Below are 19,255 nucleotides of genomic sequence, written 5' to 3' on the forward strand. Positions count from 1 at the left end.
CACACACATGTATTTTTGTTTTGGTCTTGCCTCCAATACTTAAGGGCCAATCTATGGATATACTACATCTATGATGCTAACAATGTATTGCTTAATGCCAAGGTAGACAAAATGTGTTAAATTTGAATTACCTAACGTAAAATCAACTAGTCCAAGAAATAAACAGAGAAAAGTTAGACCTTAGAAGTTAGACTTAGAATCGTTTGATGCACTGCAGTCGCTTGTATGTTCTTTTGGAATCCGGTAGTGTGTGTTCGCTCAGTGTGGATGAAGACGAAATTTTAATAATGTATTACTTTTTAAAAATGCGGAAGAGGAAGCAAACAAATCCAATTCAATCCAATCCAGTCCAATGCTACTAAGAAGAATTCCATTAGGGTTATGTCAAACGGTATACGAAGTTGCTTTCTTTTCGGTATTGTCAAAACCTGCTACGACCAGAGATGGCCAGTGGGTTAAAACCCAATCAACTCGCCCGTGTTATCACCAGGGTTTTAACGCCGAGTTTTAACCCATTTCTGCCCAAAATCGTGGGCAGAAACGAAGAGTACAGAATTTGGTATAATTCCAACACTATAATAATAATAATAAAAAATATATATATATATAATATATATCACTTAAAGTTATAATAAATCTACTGTCCTTATAGTACCTGAGATAGATAAAATATTCCACCTAAAAAATACTCAAATTTGGGGTTTAGGTAGAGATGAACAGCACCTGCACGTAAAAATATAATTACAAACTACATCCAATTACTTTCTGATCATTGCCTCGAAAGTAACCAAAGCTTGCACTTTCTTTTAAAAGTACAAGATGACTTTGAGTTTCGTACTGGAGGAGGTAAATCATTCCAGCACTTAGATGCAGCGAATTTGAAACTCCCGCGGTAAAGCGTTAATCTAGGAGGTGGTGCTATATGTAGAGAAGGATACCGTATTGCCCGTACATTGCGCTCATCCCTATCGTTCCAATTTAATTTTCTAGCCAAATAGGCTGGAGTACAGGTCTTCCGCAAATTATAAACGAATGTGTTTAATTTTAAAACTCTGTGGTTTTTCATACTTAAAATACTAAGTGTATTAAGATACAGAGTTATGTATGCGCGAGGAGGAACGTCATAACAGTATCTAACACATGAATTTTGTACTTTTTGGATTTTCTTTTCTACTTTTCTTAGTAAACAAGGCCCGTACACTATGTCTCCATAGTCAAGTTGAGAAAGTACTAAGTACTATCACGCACTAGCACTATAAAGTACTAAGTACTATCACGCACTAGCACTATAAAGTACTATCAACATAATATACAATAACTTGTAACAAATTTCTATATTTTTATTACACGAAGAAGAGCATCTCAACATAATACCCACCTCCTGTCAATCCTGTGGATTCTCAATGAATATCGATTCAAGTGCGATACAAGTGAGATCGTATGATCTAACGATTTTTTGTATCAATTTATTGATGAACTTTTCAAGCGAATCTATTGAATAGAAAGGTAAATCGAACTGTCCTGATAATAAAGCAACAAATATTTTGTAATATTATGTATAATTAAATTTGAACAAAACTCAAATCGCAACAAACATTTAGACATAAATAGTTTTTGCCCTCAATTTCGGGTTTTAACCCGATTTAAACCCTAACAAAGCGGCGTTAACAAAGCGCCGGCTTAAAACCCGGGCGCTTGCTCATCTCGGGCTACGACCTAACGCTACTGCAAAGCGAGCAGAGGGCGTGGGGTACGAGAGGGGAGGGCAGGGAGCAGAATACGTGCGGACAGCGATAAATAAAACGTGATGACAATAGGAGCTGCGACAATTTATCGTCACGTTTTTATCGGGACTTTTTTTATCGTCTGACGACTGTCGTTATGGCTGTTCCCACTGTGACGACAGTTTGTCATTGTAACGATAAAAAATCGTGAACGACAGTTAATCGTGTCGTGCTATATGTGAACAACTTCATTTAAATATACAAGCCACGACACTGTAAACTGCACGACAATCTGTCGTCACGACATAGTGGGAACGCGCCCTAAAGCAGTCTTCTTGGGAGTGACCTTATATAGTAATCAATGGTTTCCACATATATCTTCGCTGGCCTACAGATTAAGCTCCGCTGCATACGCAGTCCGCAGAATACGTGAGTTTACTGATGTTAGTACTGCTAGACTAGTTTACTTTAGTTACTTCCGTAGTATAATGTCCTACGGGATTCTCATGTGGGGTAATGCGGCAGATATTCAAACCATATTTGTATTGCAAAAACGAGGGATTCGTTCTGTATACTGTCTAGGCTCTCGGGTTTCTTTTAGAGAAAACTTTAAGGAGGCTGGTATCATGACTGTGGCATCACAGTGCATTTACTCAAATATTTTATATGCCTGTAAAAATATACATAATTTCAATAAGGAAGAAGATATCCATAATATTAACCTTAGAACTAAGTCCAAAGTCATGGTACCACGATTTCGCTTAACCAAGGTAAACTACTCTTTTATGGGGAACTGTATACGTTTTTACAATAATATTCCGGAGCATATGTTAAGATTATCATTTCCTAACTACATTAAAAATATTTTGATTGAAAAGTCGTATTACAAAATTGAAGACTACGTGTTAGATAAAGATGTATCGAAAGACGACACGGCTCCAGAATCCACACAAGTTTGATTCAAAGTGTATTCCATAGCATTTAAGTTTATTTCAAAAGAGCAATCCCTAGAGTTTCTTGCTCGTTCTTCTCAGGGAAGTCAGTAGTGAACGAGAAGTAGCTCAATGTAATGTGAATGTGATGTTTTCAAGTGTAAATTTATTTTACCTATGGTATAAATGATCTTTGACTTTGACTTTTACATATTTCTTCCCACAATCGGTAATAAAACGACAGCTACCTGGAAGACTCGTTAATGCACTGACACGTTAAAGAGTCAGTAGCAGTGTTGGGCAAAATTTATTTGTTCAGGCAATAAAAGATTGACAATTAATTAATTGTCAATTGCGATACGGCAATTAACAATTCATTAATTGTTAATTTCGAGAACAGCAATTAACGATTAAATAATTGTTAATTGTTGTTCTCGCAACTAACATTTAATCAATTGTTAATTGCGTATATCTACAATGAGCAATTAATCAAATTTCAATCTTTACAATGTTTTTGATTAACAATTAAAATTGACAATTATGATAAATTCATATTGGTGGGTGAACTCCCACCAATATGAATGAATACCCACTCACCCATTCACCCAATCCCCAACTCACCCACTTACTCACTCACTCACTCACTTACCCTCTCACTCAAAACTCACTCACACACCCATTCCCCACCAACTCACTCACCCACCAGCTCACCCACCCTCTCACCCACTCACCCACCCATATGCCCTATGAATTTATAATATTTGTCAGTTTTAATTGTTAATTGTTAATCAAAAACATAGTAAAAATTTAATTGTTAATTGTAGATATACGCGATTAACAATTAATTAATTGTTAATTACTGTTCTCGCAATTAACAATTAATCAATTGTTAATTGCTGTTTCGCAATTGACAATTAATTAATTGTCAATCTTTAATTGCCTGAACAATTAAATTTTGCCCAACACTGCTACTGACCATGCTCTTTAATGCTACCTTCAAGATACAATACTTTCCTAAGTTATGGAAAATCTCCCATATTTGTATGATAGCTAAACCAGGAAAGCCACACACAGAATCAAGTTCCTACAGACCTATAAGCCTCTTGCCGATACTCTCAAAGCTATTCGAGAAAATTTTTCTAAATCGACTTAAACCAATATTGAAAAATACAACATAATTCCAGATCACCAGTTTGGGTTCAAGGAAAAGCATGGCACTGTAGAGCAGGTTCATAGAGTCATACACACAATACTATACGTACAATTAGACAGTCGTTTGAGAAAAGGGAGTACTGTTTAGCTGTGTTTCTAGATATACAGCAGGCCTTTGATCGGGTATGGCATGATGGTCTTTATACAAACTAAAAGTTGATCTCCCAAACTCATTTTACATGATTTTAAAATCATATCTTCTAGAACGCAATTTTCAAGTAAAGTATGAAGAAAAACTTTCCCAATTACATGAGATGCTGGCATCTGTTCCTCAAGGTTCGGTGCTGAGCCCAGTGCTGTACTCTATATTCACAGCAGACTTACCTGAGAGCGTGGAAACGGCAACATAGGCTATGACACTCCTTGTCTGGCAAGCGACATTTCGTCGTTGCGCGTGAAAAAACCACTGAAGAGCACTTTGTAAACACCGCGTAACAGCGTTTTCACGATTTTACAGGAAGAATTAAAAACTGTATATCTTAGCCATTGAACTATATTTTACCGACTGAACTCTGTAGCTACTTCTTTGCGATTCACTTTGTAGAAAAATAACGTAAGTTTACCCACAACTTGTTTAGATTCCGGGTAAAGTCACTAACGCGGTTTTGTAGTAAAAAATTACAGAAAAGGTAAAGGAAGTATACTGTTAGTAGGTGCGCGGGATTGTAATGAAACATTCTAATAAAGGTTTGATTTTATTATGACTAAAGAGCAAAAGTGACAGAGAATAAGGAGGCGTTAGCCCTTCTCTGGGATAGTACAGGGTCATAATAATAATAAAATTACAAAAAGCTTCTAAAACAGACATCTTCTTAGACCAAAAAAGTATTATCAGATAAACAATAAATTGTTACTGTTCGTAGTCAAATTATATAGAAACCTTTTTATAAGTAAGTAAAAAAGAAATTTTGTAGTTTGAAAATATGTGTAATTAAGAATAACAGAAAAAAAACAGTCTCTTAAGTTGAAAATCACAGTAATCTTGTTAAACGTCTTGCACAAATATAATAAAAAGGTAGTATAATAGAGGGCTGTAGCTCAGATGTGGTGCGAGAGGTACTTTTAATAATATAAAACCGGGATCATCTTAAAGTTTGGTTTATTTTACTATTTTCATGTCTAGGGTTACAAATCAATCTTAATTAATATTAATGTCAAGCTCTTCCCTTATTTTCTTAGCGTTCCAAATACAAAACTATAATCATTACCTATGTTCAGCCAGCAATTCTACTCAAAGAGTACAGCCTAGTCTACATCCCTCTTCCTCACAGCTGAAGGGGTGAATATCCCTAGCTGATGGTCTACCTATGATAGGCAACTTACATCTGCGATCAGCCCTTACTACAGGCTAGCCACACACTGCTCGGAAGCTATCAACTTACCAACAAGTAACCACCGAGGAGGCTATGGCTTTGGTCTGCCAAAAACCTATCCAAAAAGACAGACCATGATCACATCCTAAACAAACAAATCAAAATATTTTCACTAGTTAGCTATCCTATCTAATTAGGGAACCTGACTAAACCCTAACACTTTATTTTAGCGACCCTAAACTGGCTGAACGACCCTATCAAACTTCTAAACATTGCTACAAAACTATTTCCCTAAACTCCCTAAACCTAAGCTATCTCCAACGTGCATGCTGCCACAACGACGACACAGGCTTGAACATCCATCGGACGATCACTGGGTTACATCACTATTGATCTCCCAGCTGCCTTAGTCCTCACTTTGCAGCTATCACGTTCCATCAGCTTCACTTACCATCTTTAAACAAACAAGAACCAACCCACATATAACGCTAACAACATATTCTAACTACATATCCTAAGATACATATGGGATGGGGATATATCCCATATGAAAGACGTCTAATTAATTAAATAAATATATTTTCCCAGAATGCAGACAGTCCTTGATCAACTGGAGGGATGAGCAGGAACTATTCGCACATACAGGATAATATATCTATCAAATTTAAAAAAATAAACAAGAACAAATAAGTTTTATCTGTTTGATGGTGTATCTTCTCCTCCCTTCCTTCCAAGTCTGCATGTACAGGAAAATATTAATTTTTCTCCAAATATTTCTCATAACGTCAATGTCGTTCCACATGAAAAATAAATATAAAAAATTAATTAACCTAGTAGAAACAAACACATTAAATTCCCTCATATAGAACTTTTCCATTTTACTAACATGCAGTAGATTCTGTCTACCCTAATTTTCGCGTATCATACCTCTTAGATATCAAAGCAACTCTGTTTTTCTTGTCGAACATTCGCTTTTGCTTTAATTGTAAATCATCTACATATTCTTTACGCGAACTCATCGAAGCTGCTCGTTTTACGTAGTCACTTCGCAAATTCGCCACATTACTTACGCGAACACGATTAAAAATGTCGCTTTCCGACTTACATTTTATATTTACTTTCGGCAAAGCATATTTATAATTATTTTTATTGAAATCACAAACTTGACGTAATTGACACGTCTTATCACTCACGTCAACATTACTTATCATCTCTGGCAAAACCGAGAAGCTATCTAAACTATTTGATACGGTTTTCAAAGGAGACTTTTCTTTCTTTGGTCCAATATCCATCATGGACTTAGAAGAAGAAATTTTATTGTCAATTTCCACTTTTGACAACTCGAAACCACATCTCTTCAAAATATCTCGTCCCAGAATTAAATATTTTTCAAGATTGTCTACAACCAGCAACTTCGAAGGATAATCCTTCCCATTAATCATCAACGACACCTTGGTGGACAACTGCACATTTATTGGCGTTGCACCCACTGTACGTAATGGAAAACTTGGACTATCATCGATACGTAAATGTAACTTTTCCGCAAAACAACGAGAAATAACTGAATTTGAAGCATTAGTATCCACCAACGCCTCGCAACATACATCATTAATAAAAACAGATATAAAAGGTGCCCTATCTACGCTAAAACTATCAATTGTAGACAAATTTTCTACATGTTCAGTTGCGCTTTTGTGACAATCACGCTGAGGAGATCCCGACGAAGATCCACTACTATGTGCTCGTGAATACCCTTGACTTGGCGTATCCTGCTGCACAACTGGTGTTTGTGGCACTAAATATTCCGACTGCTTAGACTCGGGTCTAATTATCGGTGCAGAGACATCCTGTGTTTGCCAACAGCAAGAATGCTCCATATGACAATTCACTGGCAATTCAATATCTCGTCTACTTCCATTATAATTGTGATTAAATATATCATCTACTTGGATAATTGTTTTCCTTAACTCCTCTTTCGATAAATACAAATTAGTAGCCAGCATCCATTTAAAATTGGGTAACAAAGACTTCAAAAAATGCTTAATAAACTGAACATCTTGAATGTTCGCTTTCATCGCTAACTCATTTAAACTATAAAAATAACTTATCAGCGATTCATTAGGCCCCTGTCGCCTATAATAAAATTCACGTGCGTAATCTATTTGTGAGGGAAATTCCTCTCGTAGCTTCTGTGCAATCACATCATACGTCATGTATGAAGAAAAATACGTTTTGTACCATTGTAGAGCTGGCCCCTCCAAATACAATGCAAACACGTATTTCTTCTGCACATCAGACCAATTATTTAATATACTAATGGTCTCAAATTGATTCAAAAACTCGTCAACGTCGTTGAATCCATTAAATTTTTGTGCCGACATAGCATACATATTTCCTCCTCGCACTTTTCACTGGCACCAAATATAAATTAATATTAAATAAGTAAAAAATATAAATTACGACCTTTGTTACGTTTTCGTTGTGGTTGTGTCGTAAAAACATATAAAAATATTTTCCAACGGAGTTCTCTTCATTGGAACTTTTCCATCATTCGCAACACAAGCTTTTGTGTTGTGTTGTGTTCTTCATCACCATCATATTGGGATCCGTGCCTCCACCATTTATAATAGAGGGCTGTAGCTCAGATGTGGTGCGAGAGGTACTTTTAATAATATAAAACCGGGATCATCTTAAACTTTGGTTTATTTTACCATTTTCATGTCTAGGGTTACAAATCAATCTTAATTAATATTAATGTCAAGCTCTTCCCTTATTTTCTTAGCGTTCCAAATACAAAACTATAATCATTACCTATGTTCAGCCAGCAATTCTACTCAAAGAGTACAGCCTAGTCTACAGTAGCGTCTTGCTCTGTAGCCACGCCACCCTACTTTTTTTTATTATTATGATATTACCCACTTTAATACACAGCGGACGTACATGACTTTGCGTCATACCCCTCACAGGCGTGCTTTATTTCAGGGGACCCGTCGAGCTGTACTGTAGTCGAAGTTTTGCGTTTGGGTATGGAATGTTACATACCATACTCTGATGTACCTAATGGACCCCAAGCTCATCCATGGTTTAACGCTGATTGTAGTTGTGCTGAAGCACATAAAGAGTCCGCGTACCCAGCTTGGGCAGATGCTCGACCACGCAAAGCTCCGAGTACTCAGAATTTGAAGAAAGCTTTTAATAAGGCCGCCAAGAAGTGCAAAAGTGTGTTACGTAGGGCTAACTTCGACCATATGCGCCGCATAGTAAATAAAGCTAGCGGGCCAGATGGAATTCCAGCAATAATCCTGCGTAACTGTGCGCCTGAGTTGTCTCCTGTTCTCACACGCCTGTACCGCCTCTCACTTGAGACTGATGTAGTTCTCAGGTCGTGGAAGCTTGAAAACGTGCAACCTGTGCCGAAAAAGGAAAGCCTTTCTGCAAGACTATGGAACGTGTACTCAGCAACCGTCTCTGTAATGTCAAGTATGAAGCTTCATTTGCATCATGTGTCTTTTAATTTGGTTGAGTATTACTTTTTTGACAGTACTTGTTTCGGACGGAGAGCGAGAGTAGACCCCCTGACACGCAAACCTTTTAAGTAGCTTCCCTCTTATAGGCTTCCCACGGACCTTTGCAATTGAATCTCGGATTTCTTGAGTGAACGTTCGATTCGAGTGGTCTTAGAAGGCTACTCTTCCGAACATATGGCGATAGATAGCGAGTTCCTCAGGGTTCCCTACTGTCCGCAACTCTCTCTCTGCTGCATAACAATGATATGTTAATTCCAGGTATCTTTGCGTATGCCGATGAGAGCACAGTTGTAGATAGATAGGTACTTGACCAATGCGAGGGTCAGTGGAGAAGAAATTCAGTCTTGTCGAGAGTCTAGGTTTAGTCGTTTGAATTTGACACTTAAGGCAGTCTCCGATTGGGGCGATGCCAATTTTGTTAAATTTAACGCTACCAAAACGCAGGCGTGTCAATTCTCCACCAAACGGAGTTCCTATGAGCTGACTCCGACTTTTCGTGATACAACCATACAGATACCCGACTGTGTCCATTTATTTTCCTTTTTATCATAAACTTTCAAATAATAAATTTTAACATTACTTCGTCTTGATGAATTTGATCTTTTAGTTCTCCTAGTCGTAGGTTTCGTGCAGGGATCGTGTTATAACTTCTTCATTAATTTGGTAAATACGCGGACTTGCGGCCAATTTCAGCAATGCCACTGTTTCGCGGTATTGTTTCGATGGCAAAAATGAGGTTTCTTAGAGGCTATTTCAAATTCTGTAAGATCTAGCTTAGGCGAGTTAGCGTTAAGGATCTGTTGGCGCGGTATTTCAATTTTGTACCTTTTGCTGTTACGTGGTATTTGCAAACTGCTCTTCCGCGGTTTTGCACGCATAACAACGATATGTCCCTTTGCAGCATCACAGAAGCTTCAAGTGCAACTGAATAAAATAGATCAGTGGTTACAGAAATGGCGAATAAAATCCAGCACCTCCAAATCTGTACACATAACTTTCACATTACGCAAAGGGAATGCACATCCGTGGCCATGGGCGGTGAACCTCTTCCTAGTAAAGACTGTCAAATATCTGGTCATGCATCTTGATAAACGGTTAACCTGGGCACACCACATAAAAACTAAAAGAAGTGCTGCTCACATTCAATATAAAAACCTGTACTGGCTGATAGGTCGACAATCTCCACTTTCACTACACAATAAGTTGATGGTGTACAAGTGCATCATCAAACCCATCTGGACTTTAGAATAGAGCTCTGGAGCTCATCCAGCAACTCAAATCTCGAGATATTGCAGAGATTTCAGAACATAGTACTGAGAACTATATCGTGTGCTCCATGGTTTACAAGGAATGCCGAGATCCATGAATATTTGAATATACCAACCATCAAAGAAGAAGTAAATAACTACAGCAAAAAATATAAAGCCCGACTCCTTTATCTACAAGAACGAATTGGCGAGAAACCTGTTGCATTCACAAAACCCAACGCGGTTGAAATGATGGCTCATTAAGATGAACCTAGATCAACGAATGTGAACACCATGTAAATGTAAAAACCATGACAGGGCATGATGCTCACAGGAGCAACTCCCTCCATCGCCGTTAAGAAAACCCATCTCATCATGGCTTTACAAGCCGACGGCAGATTAAAAAGGACAAAAAATAATTCACATGGTGATTGATCGAAGAAAGTAACTGATGGGGTGCTGATCCATGACGGAGGTCAATGACCCTATTAAATGTTACAAAGTTTTTGCCCTGAGTACCTCCCGGTAATTGCCTCCAAACAGCTGTTGTTTTTATGATTTAGGACTTAGGTAATTGTAACTCTTTGTAAGGTATTGTAACTCTTTGTAAGGTATTGTAACTCTTTGTCAATATTCTATAACCATTAAGTTACATTATGGTCTAAAATCGAGAGTGACTCTAACTGGTAAAAATAGCGCGCTATTTAATCAATTATAAGTGCCTTTATGGATAAAACCTTAGGTTCTTAAAATTCTCTATAACAGCTCATGCAGCGCTTATTAACCGACTTCAAAAAAGGAGGCGGTTCTCAATTCGTCTGTAATTGTTTTTTAACCGACTTCAAAAAAGGAGGAGGTTATCAATTCGACTGTATGTTCTTTTTTTTCTTTTGTATGTATGTTACGCGATAACTCCGGTATTTGTGAACCGATTTTCATGATTCTTTTTTTGTTGGAAAGGGGGTACTTCCATAGTGGTCCCATTTCATTTTGAAGAAAATCATCCACCTCGAAGGGTGGCTGTTCACGCATGAAGATTCATTTTTATAGCGCCTAACTCTAATTAAGAAGCAATTACTTTAATGGTTGATTTTGCTATTTCTCCAATTCAAGTCGTTTTTCTCTCAATGTACTTTGAGTAGTGAGAACCGATTTTTATTATCTCCAGTGTCAAGTCAATATTTCAATAAAGCTTAGCAAATAGACGTAATTCCACGTACTTTTAAGGTCGGTTTTTTTAGTACTTTGTACTGATATTATTTGTTTGTATGTTACGCGATAACTCCGCTATTTGTGAATCAATTTTGGTGATTCTTTTTTTGTTGGACAGAAGGTACCTCAGATATGGTCCCTATTTAAATTTCAAGAAAATATTCCATCTCTAGGGGTGGCAAACTAGGGGATGAATGACATTTGAGGCAGGCTTTTTTAACCGGAGGTTAGGTTATTCTTATCACCAAAATGTTAGTTATCAATCATATGTGGATAAGAATGGACTAATGTCCATGGGCCCTCTGAGTCCAATACAATAATGCGTTTAGGGTGTCGACGGGGCTGCCCTTGTACTGCAGCGCCTCGGACATGTTCGCAGCGGCGCAATCGACTGCTTCTATACAATCATGCGCAAACGAGCGTCAGCACTGGTGAGCACGGTACGGGGCAGCTCCAACTTCATCCTATCCGTGACAGCGGACAAGTTCGACTGTCCGTAGATAAACTATGTTTGTCCCTTGCATGTCATTACTAACATTTAGATCATAAGTACTTTTGTTACTAAGAGTCTGTAGATTTTTGTCAGTTCAATTTTTTATTTCAATTTTTAAATTCAATTTTAATTATGTAAGTTTTAAATATAATATGACAATAATATAATATGGATTGTTACTTACTTTTGTTACTAAGAGTTAGATTTTTGTCAGTTAAATGTTTTCTTTCAATTTTCAATTTTTAAATTCAATATTAATTATGTAAGTTTTAAATAAAATATGATAATAATATAATATGGATTGTATAATTATCTAAAATAAAATATTTTTTTATGTTTAAAATAATAAGTAGGTAATGAGTGGAAGCAATTCTGTTGATACATTTAGGTGTAATAATTCCATATTCTGTCCACCCAATAGTGAAAGGTGTGTGTAGCAGTTTCCAGCGTTTAATAATAATAATAATAATACTTTATTTCGGACCAACAAGTTATCCATAGTTTGTTAGTAAAGAACTTAGGAATAAGGTTAGGATGTTGCTATTCAAATGCTAAAATTACAATAAAATAAGATAATTTAAAAAAAATGAAAAAAGATGAAAAACAAAAAAAATGTGGCAGTCAATTTTATCAAACACCATCTTTAGCTGTTGGGGCACCCGCGCACACGTCGACAAAGCGAGGCAACCCGCTTCCTCAGAATGGCATGAAAGTCATCTGTGCGTGACTCAGCGAACATGCCTGAAGCGCTACAGTGTCGTGGTAACCCCAACAACATCCGAAACGCGTTGTTATATTGTACCCTCAACGTATTTACCTCCCGACTACAACGTGCAAACCTGCGAGCGAGCATATTTGCTCTGACTGCAAGGGCTCTCCGTACTCTCTCTATATCCACCAGATCGGACTGATCATCCGTCAACCAGTGACCCAGGTATTTAAATTTAAAAACTAGTAAGCTCACTGCCACAAAGGGAGACCGACGGTACAACGCCCACTTCTCCACCTCGCGGCTTAAACACCAGGAGCTCACTTTTCTTTGTATTATACCCGAGTCCTTGGGCAACAGCATAATTCTCACAAATCTTAAGTAGCTCGCGGAGGGCACATATTGATGGGCTCAGCAGCACCATGTCATCTGCATAGCTGATATTCTTAACTATAACGCCATCCAATGAGCAGCCAACATTAGTACTGGTGAGCTCACCAATCAATGCATTTACATACAGGTTGAAGAGCTCAGGTGACGTTAAACCCCCCTGCCTCACCCCGCATCCCAACCTGTATGGTTCCGACAGCGACCCAGCCCACTTAACATTGTTGATCTGGTTTTGATACCAAAACTCGAACAGCCCAACAATCTCAAACGGGAAATTTGTCTCACATCTCAGCTTATGCTACAACACGTCATACGAGATCATATCGAATATATTAATAATTGCCATACGAGGGTCATGCCAAAAGAAGTAACATTTTCAAAAATTATAAAACTTATTTTTTATTACAGATATCAATTTTTTCAACATATTCACCGTGAACACGTATACACTTTTCCATTCGTCTAAACCACTTGGAAAATATGGATGACCACTCTTCTTTAGACATTTTAGAAATCTTCAAGTTATAAGCAGCCAAGGCGTCTTCTTTGCTTTCAAACATCTTGCCTTTTAATATTTCTTTAATTTTTGGAAAGAGGTAAAAATCACAAGGTGCTAGATCAGGGGAATATGGCGGGTGACACAGGATAGATACATTTTTTGAATGAAAATAGTCCAGTGTTCTAGCAGAAGTGTGCGGAGCGGCGTTGTCGTGATGCCAGAGGAGGTGCCGAATTCCTGACTTCGGCCGCTTGTCACACCAAGCTGACAACACTTTTGGGGCACGAACTGTTATATACCATTCGGAGTTAAATGTCCTTTGATCCTCTAGCACTACAAGAGCAAGAGAATGTGTCCCGTGTTGCAGAAAAATGAGGCGATGGCTTGTTTCTGTGTACTTCGTGTACGACATTACGTTGGCGTCGGCTCCTCTTCAAAGCACCACACAATTGGGCTGTCGCTTTGTTTCAGGATCATACTTATATAACCATGTTTCGTCACCTGTCAGTATATCATAAACGTTTTTTTTCTCGCCAGGGTCGAATTTATCTATCATAAATTTGCACCAATCCACGCGACGTACTTTCTGCTCATCGTTAAGTTTGTGCGGAACCCATCTCGAACAACGGTTATGGAGAGAGAATTATCCGTGAATATAGTTTGCAATGCTGCTGATCCAATGCCCAGTTCTCGCTCAAGCTCTACATACTTATGTAGTTCGTCGGTTTTCACGAATTACTTTTTCGACAGCTTGAACGTTTTCTTGAGTAACCGTGGTTGGCGGCCGACCTGACTACGCCTCATCTTCAAAGCTTCCGCGTCCTCTTTTGAATTCAGCAAACCAACTGAAAACTGTAGCTCGTGAACAAGCAGTATTACCAAAAGTTGTGGGTAAAAGTTCAAAACATTATTGCGGATTTAAACCATTTTTGTAGTCGTAATAATAAATCATAACACGAAAATCACGTCGAGAGAGCTCCATTGTTGCGAACAAATTTCCCGCCAGATTGTTTTTTTTTATTTTTTTTATTATGGCTTTGGCAAAGCCATCAGCCTAAACATGAAGTTTAAATATGTTTCTGTAAATATGGCCGCCACAAAGAGGATAGGCAATTTGAGGCGGCGTGGTTGGATTGACTCGGGATTCCTTAAAACGGGCCGATACGGGTATTTTAGTTCGAGATTCGTATAATTTCGCGTTTTAATCTTCGATTATGGCACAATAGCACTATCCTATCCCACTTTAAACTAGATTTCACAAAATAATTGAAAGTCAAAATAAAAACGACACTTTTCCCTCCAAACGGTCCAGAGCGAATCCCCGCCAGATTCTCCGAAAAATAAAAAAATGGATAAAAAAGAATTCGATTTAAGACGTTCCATTTACAAATTTATTAGCAAATAAGCTGCCTTTACGACGGTGTATAACTTGCCAGTATCAAACAAGTGATTAAAGAGTATCTAAGTTCTTTTGACACGACCTTCGTATATTTGTTGGACAGTACAAGACGCATTGTGTGGCTCTGGTGCTGTGCCTGAATGTAGGTGTGGACCCCCCAGACGTTGTGAAGACACAGCCCTGTGCACGCCTCGAGTGTTGGATTGGTGAGTGTTCCTTTCATGGTAAATATGGTTTTTGTCATTAATGAGATAACAAGGAGTATTATAAATTTGACGCGTCATTACCGGCAGACCCCAACTCCTTGTCGCCGAGCAAGGCGCTGGAGTCGATCGGGCACGCTCTGCAAGCGCAGTACGAGCGCTGGCAGCCGCGCGCTCGCTACAAGCAGTCGCTTGACCCTACTAGCGACGAGGTACGTTTAAAAGCTCGCCACACCGCACCACGACGCGAGTCTGTGATGGCCTTTATATTTACCTTTATTATAGACTTTATTATAGAATTTTCATAGAAATTCTATGATTCTTTTATTGATTATAGAAATGCTATGTGTAATTTATTTATGTATGTCATATGGTGTTGCTCACCGTAAAGATGTTTAAACAAGTACGCCTATTGTCGCAATGCGTTTGCTATCACAATAGCAAAACGAATGCTTCGTTCCAGGTGAAGAAGCTGTGCTGCTCGCTGCGGCGCAATGCGAAGGACGAGCGCGTGCTGTTCCACTACAACGGGCACGGCGTGCCTAAGCCCACGGCGCAGGGTGAAATCTGGGTGTTCAACCGCGTGAGAATACTTCCATTCCAGGCTTTTTTTCTGCGCGCTACCGGCGCACGGTGTCCACGGCCGTTACCCACGATGCTTGTTTAAATTTGATATCGAAATGAAACAACCTCCGGCTGCCGCAACAGAGTTGAAATTTGTTCAATGTACTCTTCTACAGGCGTACACGCAATACATCCCCCTGTCGATGTACGACCTGCAGACGTGGATGGGCGCGCCCTCTCTGTATGTGTACGACTGCTCCAACGCTGGCGTGATCATCGACAATTTCAAACAGTTCGCGGAGCAGCACGAGCGGGACTACGAGGTATGAACAATAAATACAGTAGAAGTGGTTAGTTAGCGTCACACACGTGCCAACAGTAGGCCTAAAGAGACCTACTAGAACTCAGTATGCCATTTTCATTTTATACGGTATGGTTGTGTCAATTCTTTCGCGCAATTCTCTAAGAAAAATGCCTTACTGAGCTGTTTTGGAGTACAAAAATGATAGCCGAACTATGGCCGCACCAAAAATATTACCTGTGGTGGTAATTCTTATCATCGGTGCGTATTATTATTTTGATAAATTTACAATTTTCTGTTTATGGAATTGATTTTTTGTACTGTAACAAACGAAAGTAAACATTATCTCAGAGCAATGTAGTCGAGTTTTGTATTTCTATCTTTTGGAGAACTATGTAATGTAAGTTAACAAAATTTAGCGAAAAAATGCTTCATGAGTGTTTTCTTAATTTTAAACTTTATTAATCGAAATTAAGCATTACGCAACACGTGCGTTAAAGAAGATATCTGTTGTCGAGAAGGTACTACTTTCTATTCGTTTAGATGTCAGTCGTTCGTCGTAATCCAACTACTGTAGGGCTAGCACAACAGGGCGCGACTAGCGCGAGAGCGACATAAAGCGCGAGATACATCTATTCTCGCATAGAGGTCCTGTGGTATACGTCATTCTCGCGCAAGTCGCGCCCTGTCGTGCTACTGGCCGCAAGATGGCAGCAAGTTGAATAAAAGAACAATGGCAAAATCATAGTTAAAAGAATTTTCAAATTATAATAGCGGCCTATCTAAGTCTGGAAATAAAATTATATTTAAAAGAAACTCTTAATCACTAATTAGTCTGTAACCGGACTGATATCTACAACGATCAGTTTCTTGACGTTGAGCGACACTAGCCACTAAAAAAGGAATTTCAGTACCTACATATGGATATGGTCCACATTTAGTTCACGTAATATCAAATGTACTGATTCGACCGATTTGTAATAAGCTAATAAAATATTAACTAAGTAGTTGATTTTACATTACAAAAAATAAAGGCGATAATTTCTTCTTCAAAATACCACGCGAGAAAATGGTTAAGCTGACAAAAAGTTCCTAAAATCAGGGATAGATGGCATGTTTCACAAAAAAAATAATTTGTGTCCGAGTTGCCAGTGCAATAATCTGTGGAATGTTATTAATTAACTCAGTTTTTTATAACTTAACTTCATGTCTTTTGACCATACCAGTATACAAAATAATTTCCTCTGAACTTTCGTCACGTCACAATTCCACGGCACCGTTCAGCTTCTATTAACTCTGTTTAAGGCTTTTGTGGTGTAAGGGGCGCCACCTAACACCTACGGTAATAGGCTCTGGTGACCCGCTAACACGCAATGGCCCATCGTGGCGGGGAAATGGTCTAAACCCCCCATAATGAATGTCACAGAAAATTATCCCCAAGTGTCCGGCGGTGCCAGTAGCAACCGCGGCGCTGACGGACGTCGTGGAAGCTCTGGCACCAGGAGTTCTAATCTCCGCGTGGGATTCGACAGTCAAACGACACTGGCCCTGGCCACTTATAACACTGCACACTGCGGTCGGACGAGAGGATCGTCGAGTTGGAAGAGGAGGTGGACAAGTTACACAGGGACATCGTGGGGCTGTTGGAAGTCCGTAGAGAGGGGGAGGACACAATAGCCCTAAAATGCGGCAACTTGTTCTACTTCAGGGAAGGTGAACACCAGTCCCAGAGTGGTGTCGGGTTTGTCGTCCACAATTCCCTCATTGGCAACATTACATCCATCGGAAGTGCGTCGAGTAGGGTTGCATACCTTATACTCAGTAAGTTGACGCTATGTTTGAAGACATAAGTCGAGCCATACATACCTCCCAAACACACTTCAATTTCACGCGCCAAATTGGGCAGTCGAAGGGATGATGAGCCGAGGAAGGGGAAATTTGGTTATTGGCAGCGAAATTCCAGGGACCAAAGGCATGGAAAAGGAGGGACTCTTTATGATGAACTCCTTCTTCCAAAAGCCGCCTCAAATAAAATGAACTTGGTTAAGTCCCGATGGTGTTAGAAGAAATGAAATAGACTTCATATTGACGGACAAGAGATAGACGTTCAACAATGTCTCGGTGATCAATAGGGTGAAAACTGGAAGCGATCACAGGATGGTAACAAGCTTGTTGAATATCGACGACAAACGCTAGAGGTCACGACTGATGGAAGTCTATTCTGCGACTCAGCGGTGCCCATATAAATGATCCGGAAAAGTTTCGGCTCGAACTTCAGAATCGTTTCGACTGCTTACAGCACTGCATCTCTGTACACGAGATTAGCAACAGTTGGTGGAGACAGTTCACACTTTAGGGTCAAAATTCTTTACGACCCGCTGCAAGGACAGGCCGCAGAAACTCTCCGATCATACTCTCAAACTAATGGCAAATCGACACACTATGACGCTGCAGTCCTCAGAGGATGCTAAAGCCTACAGACAGCTCAATAGACACATGGAAGACCATGCGACACGACATACGGGTCTTTAATACCAACAATATTAAAGATTTTGTTGCTGGTTCAAAAGATCCTAGAGCCAAGCTCATCCGACACTATCTATACCGAGGATATCCCGGATATCAGTCTGTACGCGATTAGGATGGCTCTGAAACAGCTAAAATACAACAAGGCACCGGGTGAAGACTGAATTACATCGGAGCTTCTGAAAGCGGGTGGAATACCGGTACTAAAAGTCCTTCAGAGGCTCTTAAATTCAGTCTTATTCAAAGGTTATACGCCAGAAGCGTGGAATAGAAGCGTGGTGATACTCTTCTTCAAAAAGGTAGGTAATACCCAACTGAAGAGTCTCGCGCGCAGATTCGATGACTTCCAGCCCCCCGAACAAGCCCGTTTCCGAAAAGGCTTTCAGTACTATAGACCACATCCTCACTCTGCGGCAGGTTATACAGAAGACCGAGGAGTATAACCTGCCATTATGCTTCGCATTTGTGGACTCTGAGAAAGCCTTTGATTCAATCAAGATTTGGGTGGTGCTAGTCTACAACGATGCCACATTGACTATCGATATATCGAAGTGTTGAAGTGTTTGTATAGAAACGCCACTATGTCAGTTCGACTCCAGGACCAGTGCACAAGGCCTATTAAATTGCAAAAAGGGGTGCGACAGGTAAACGTTATTTCTTCGAAACTGTTCACCACTGCATTGGAAGATGCCTTCAAGTTACTGGACTGGAAAGGACTCTGCATCAACATCAATAGCGAGTACATCACTCACCTTCGATTTGCTGACGATATATACGATGACGATAGATGTTATGTAATTGGAATAAAATACAGTTAGTGTATTATTATATCAAAAGAAACTATAAAATCCTTCATCATCATCATATCAGCCGGAAGACGTTCACTTCTGAACAGAACATCCCCCAAAGATTGCCAGACTAGCCGGTCAGACACAACATGCATCCATCTAGTAGGGGGCCGTCCCGAACGCTTTCCGGTTCGTGGTCTCTATTCAAGAACCTGT

The 19,255-nt window shown here is 39.3% G+C and overlaps 1 protein-coding gene across 1 annotated transcript; it reads left to right on the forward strand.

Annotated features, from left to right (window-relative positions):
* Positions 1 to 819: 819 nt before the first annotated feature.
* Positions 820 to 15,918, forward strand: LOC113229088 (regulatory-associated protein of mTOR). Its single transcript, XM_026462582.1, has 5 exons — positions 820 to 846; positions 14,761 to 14,863; positions 14,951 to 15,072; positions 15,324 to 15,443; positions 15,601 to 15,918. Exons 1-5 carry the CDS (start codon positions 820 to 822, stop codon positions 15,751 to 15,753), a joined length of 525 nt encoding a protein of 174 aa, XP_026318367.1. The 3' UTR covers positions 15,754 to 15,918.
* The last annotated feature ends 3,337 nt before the right edge of the window (positions 15,919 to 19,255 follow it).

Source organism: Hyposmocoma kahamanoa, unplaced genomic scaffold (genome assembly GCF_003589595.1).
Source record: "Hyposmocoma kahamanoa isolate Upper Pololo Valley unplaced genomic scaffold, ASM358959v1 277, whole genome shotgun sequence".
Classification (NCBI taxonomy): domain Eukaryota; kingdom Metazoa; phylum Arthropoda; class Insecta; order Lepidoptera; family Cosmopterigidae; genus Hyposmocoma; species Hyposmocoma kahamanoa.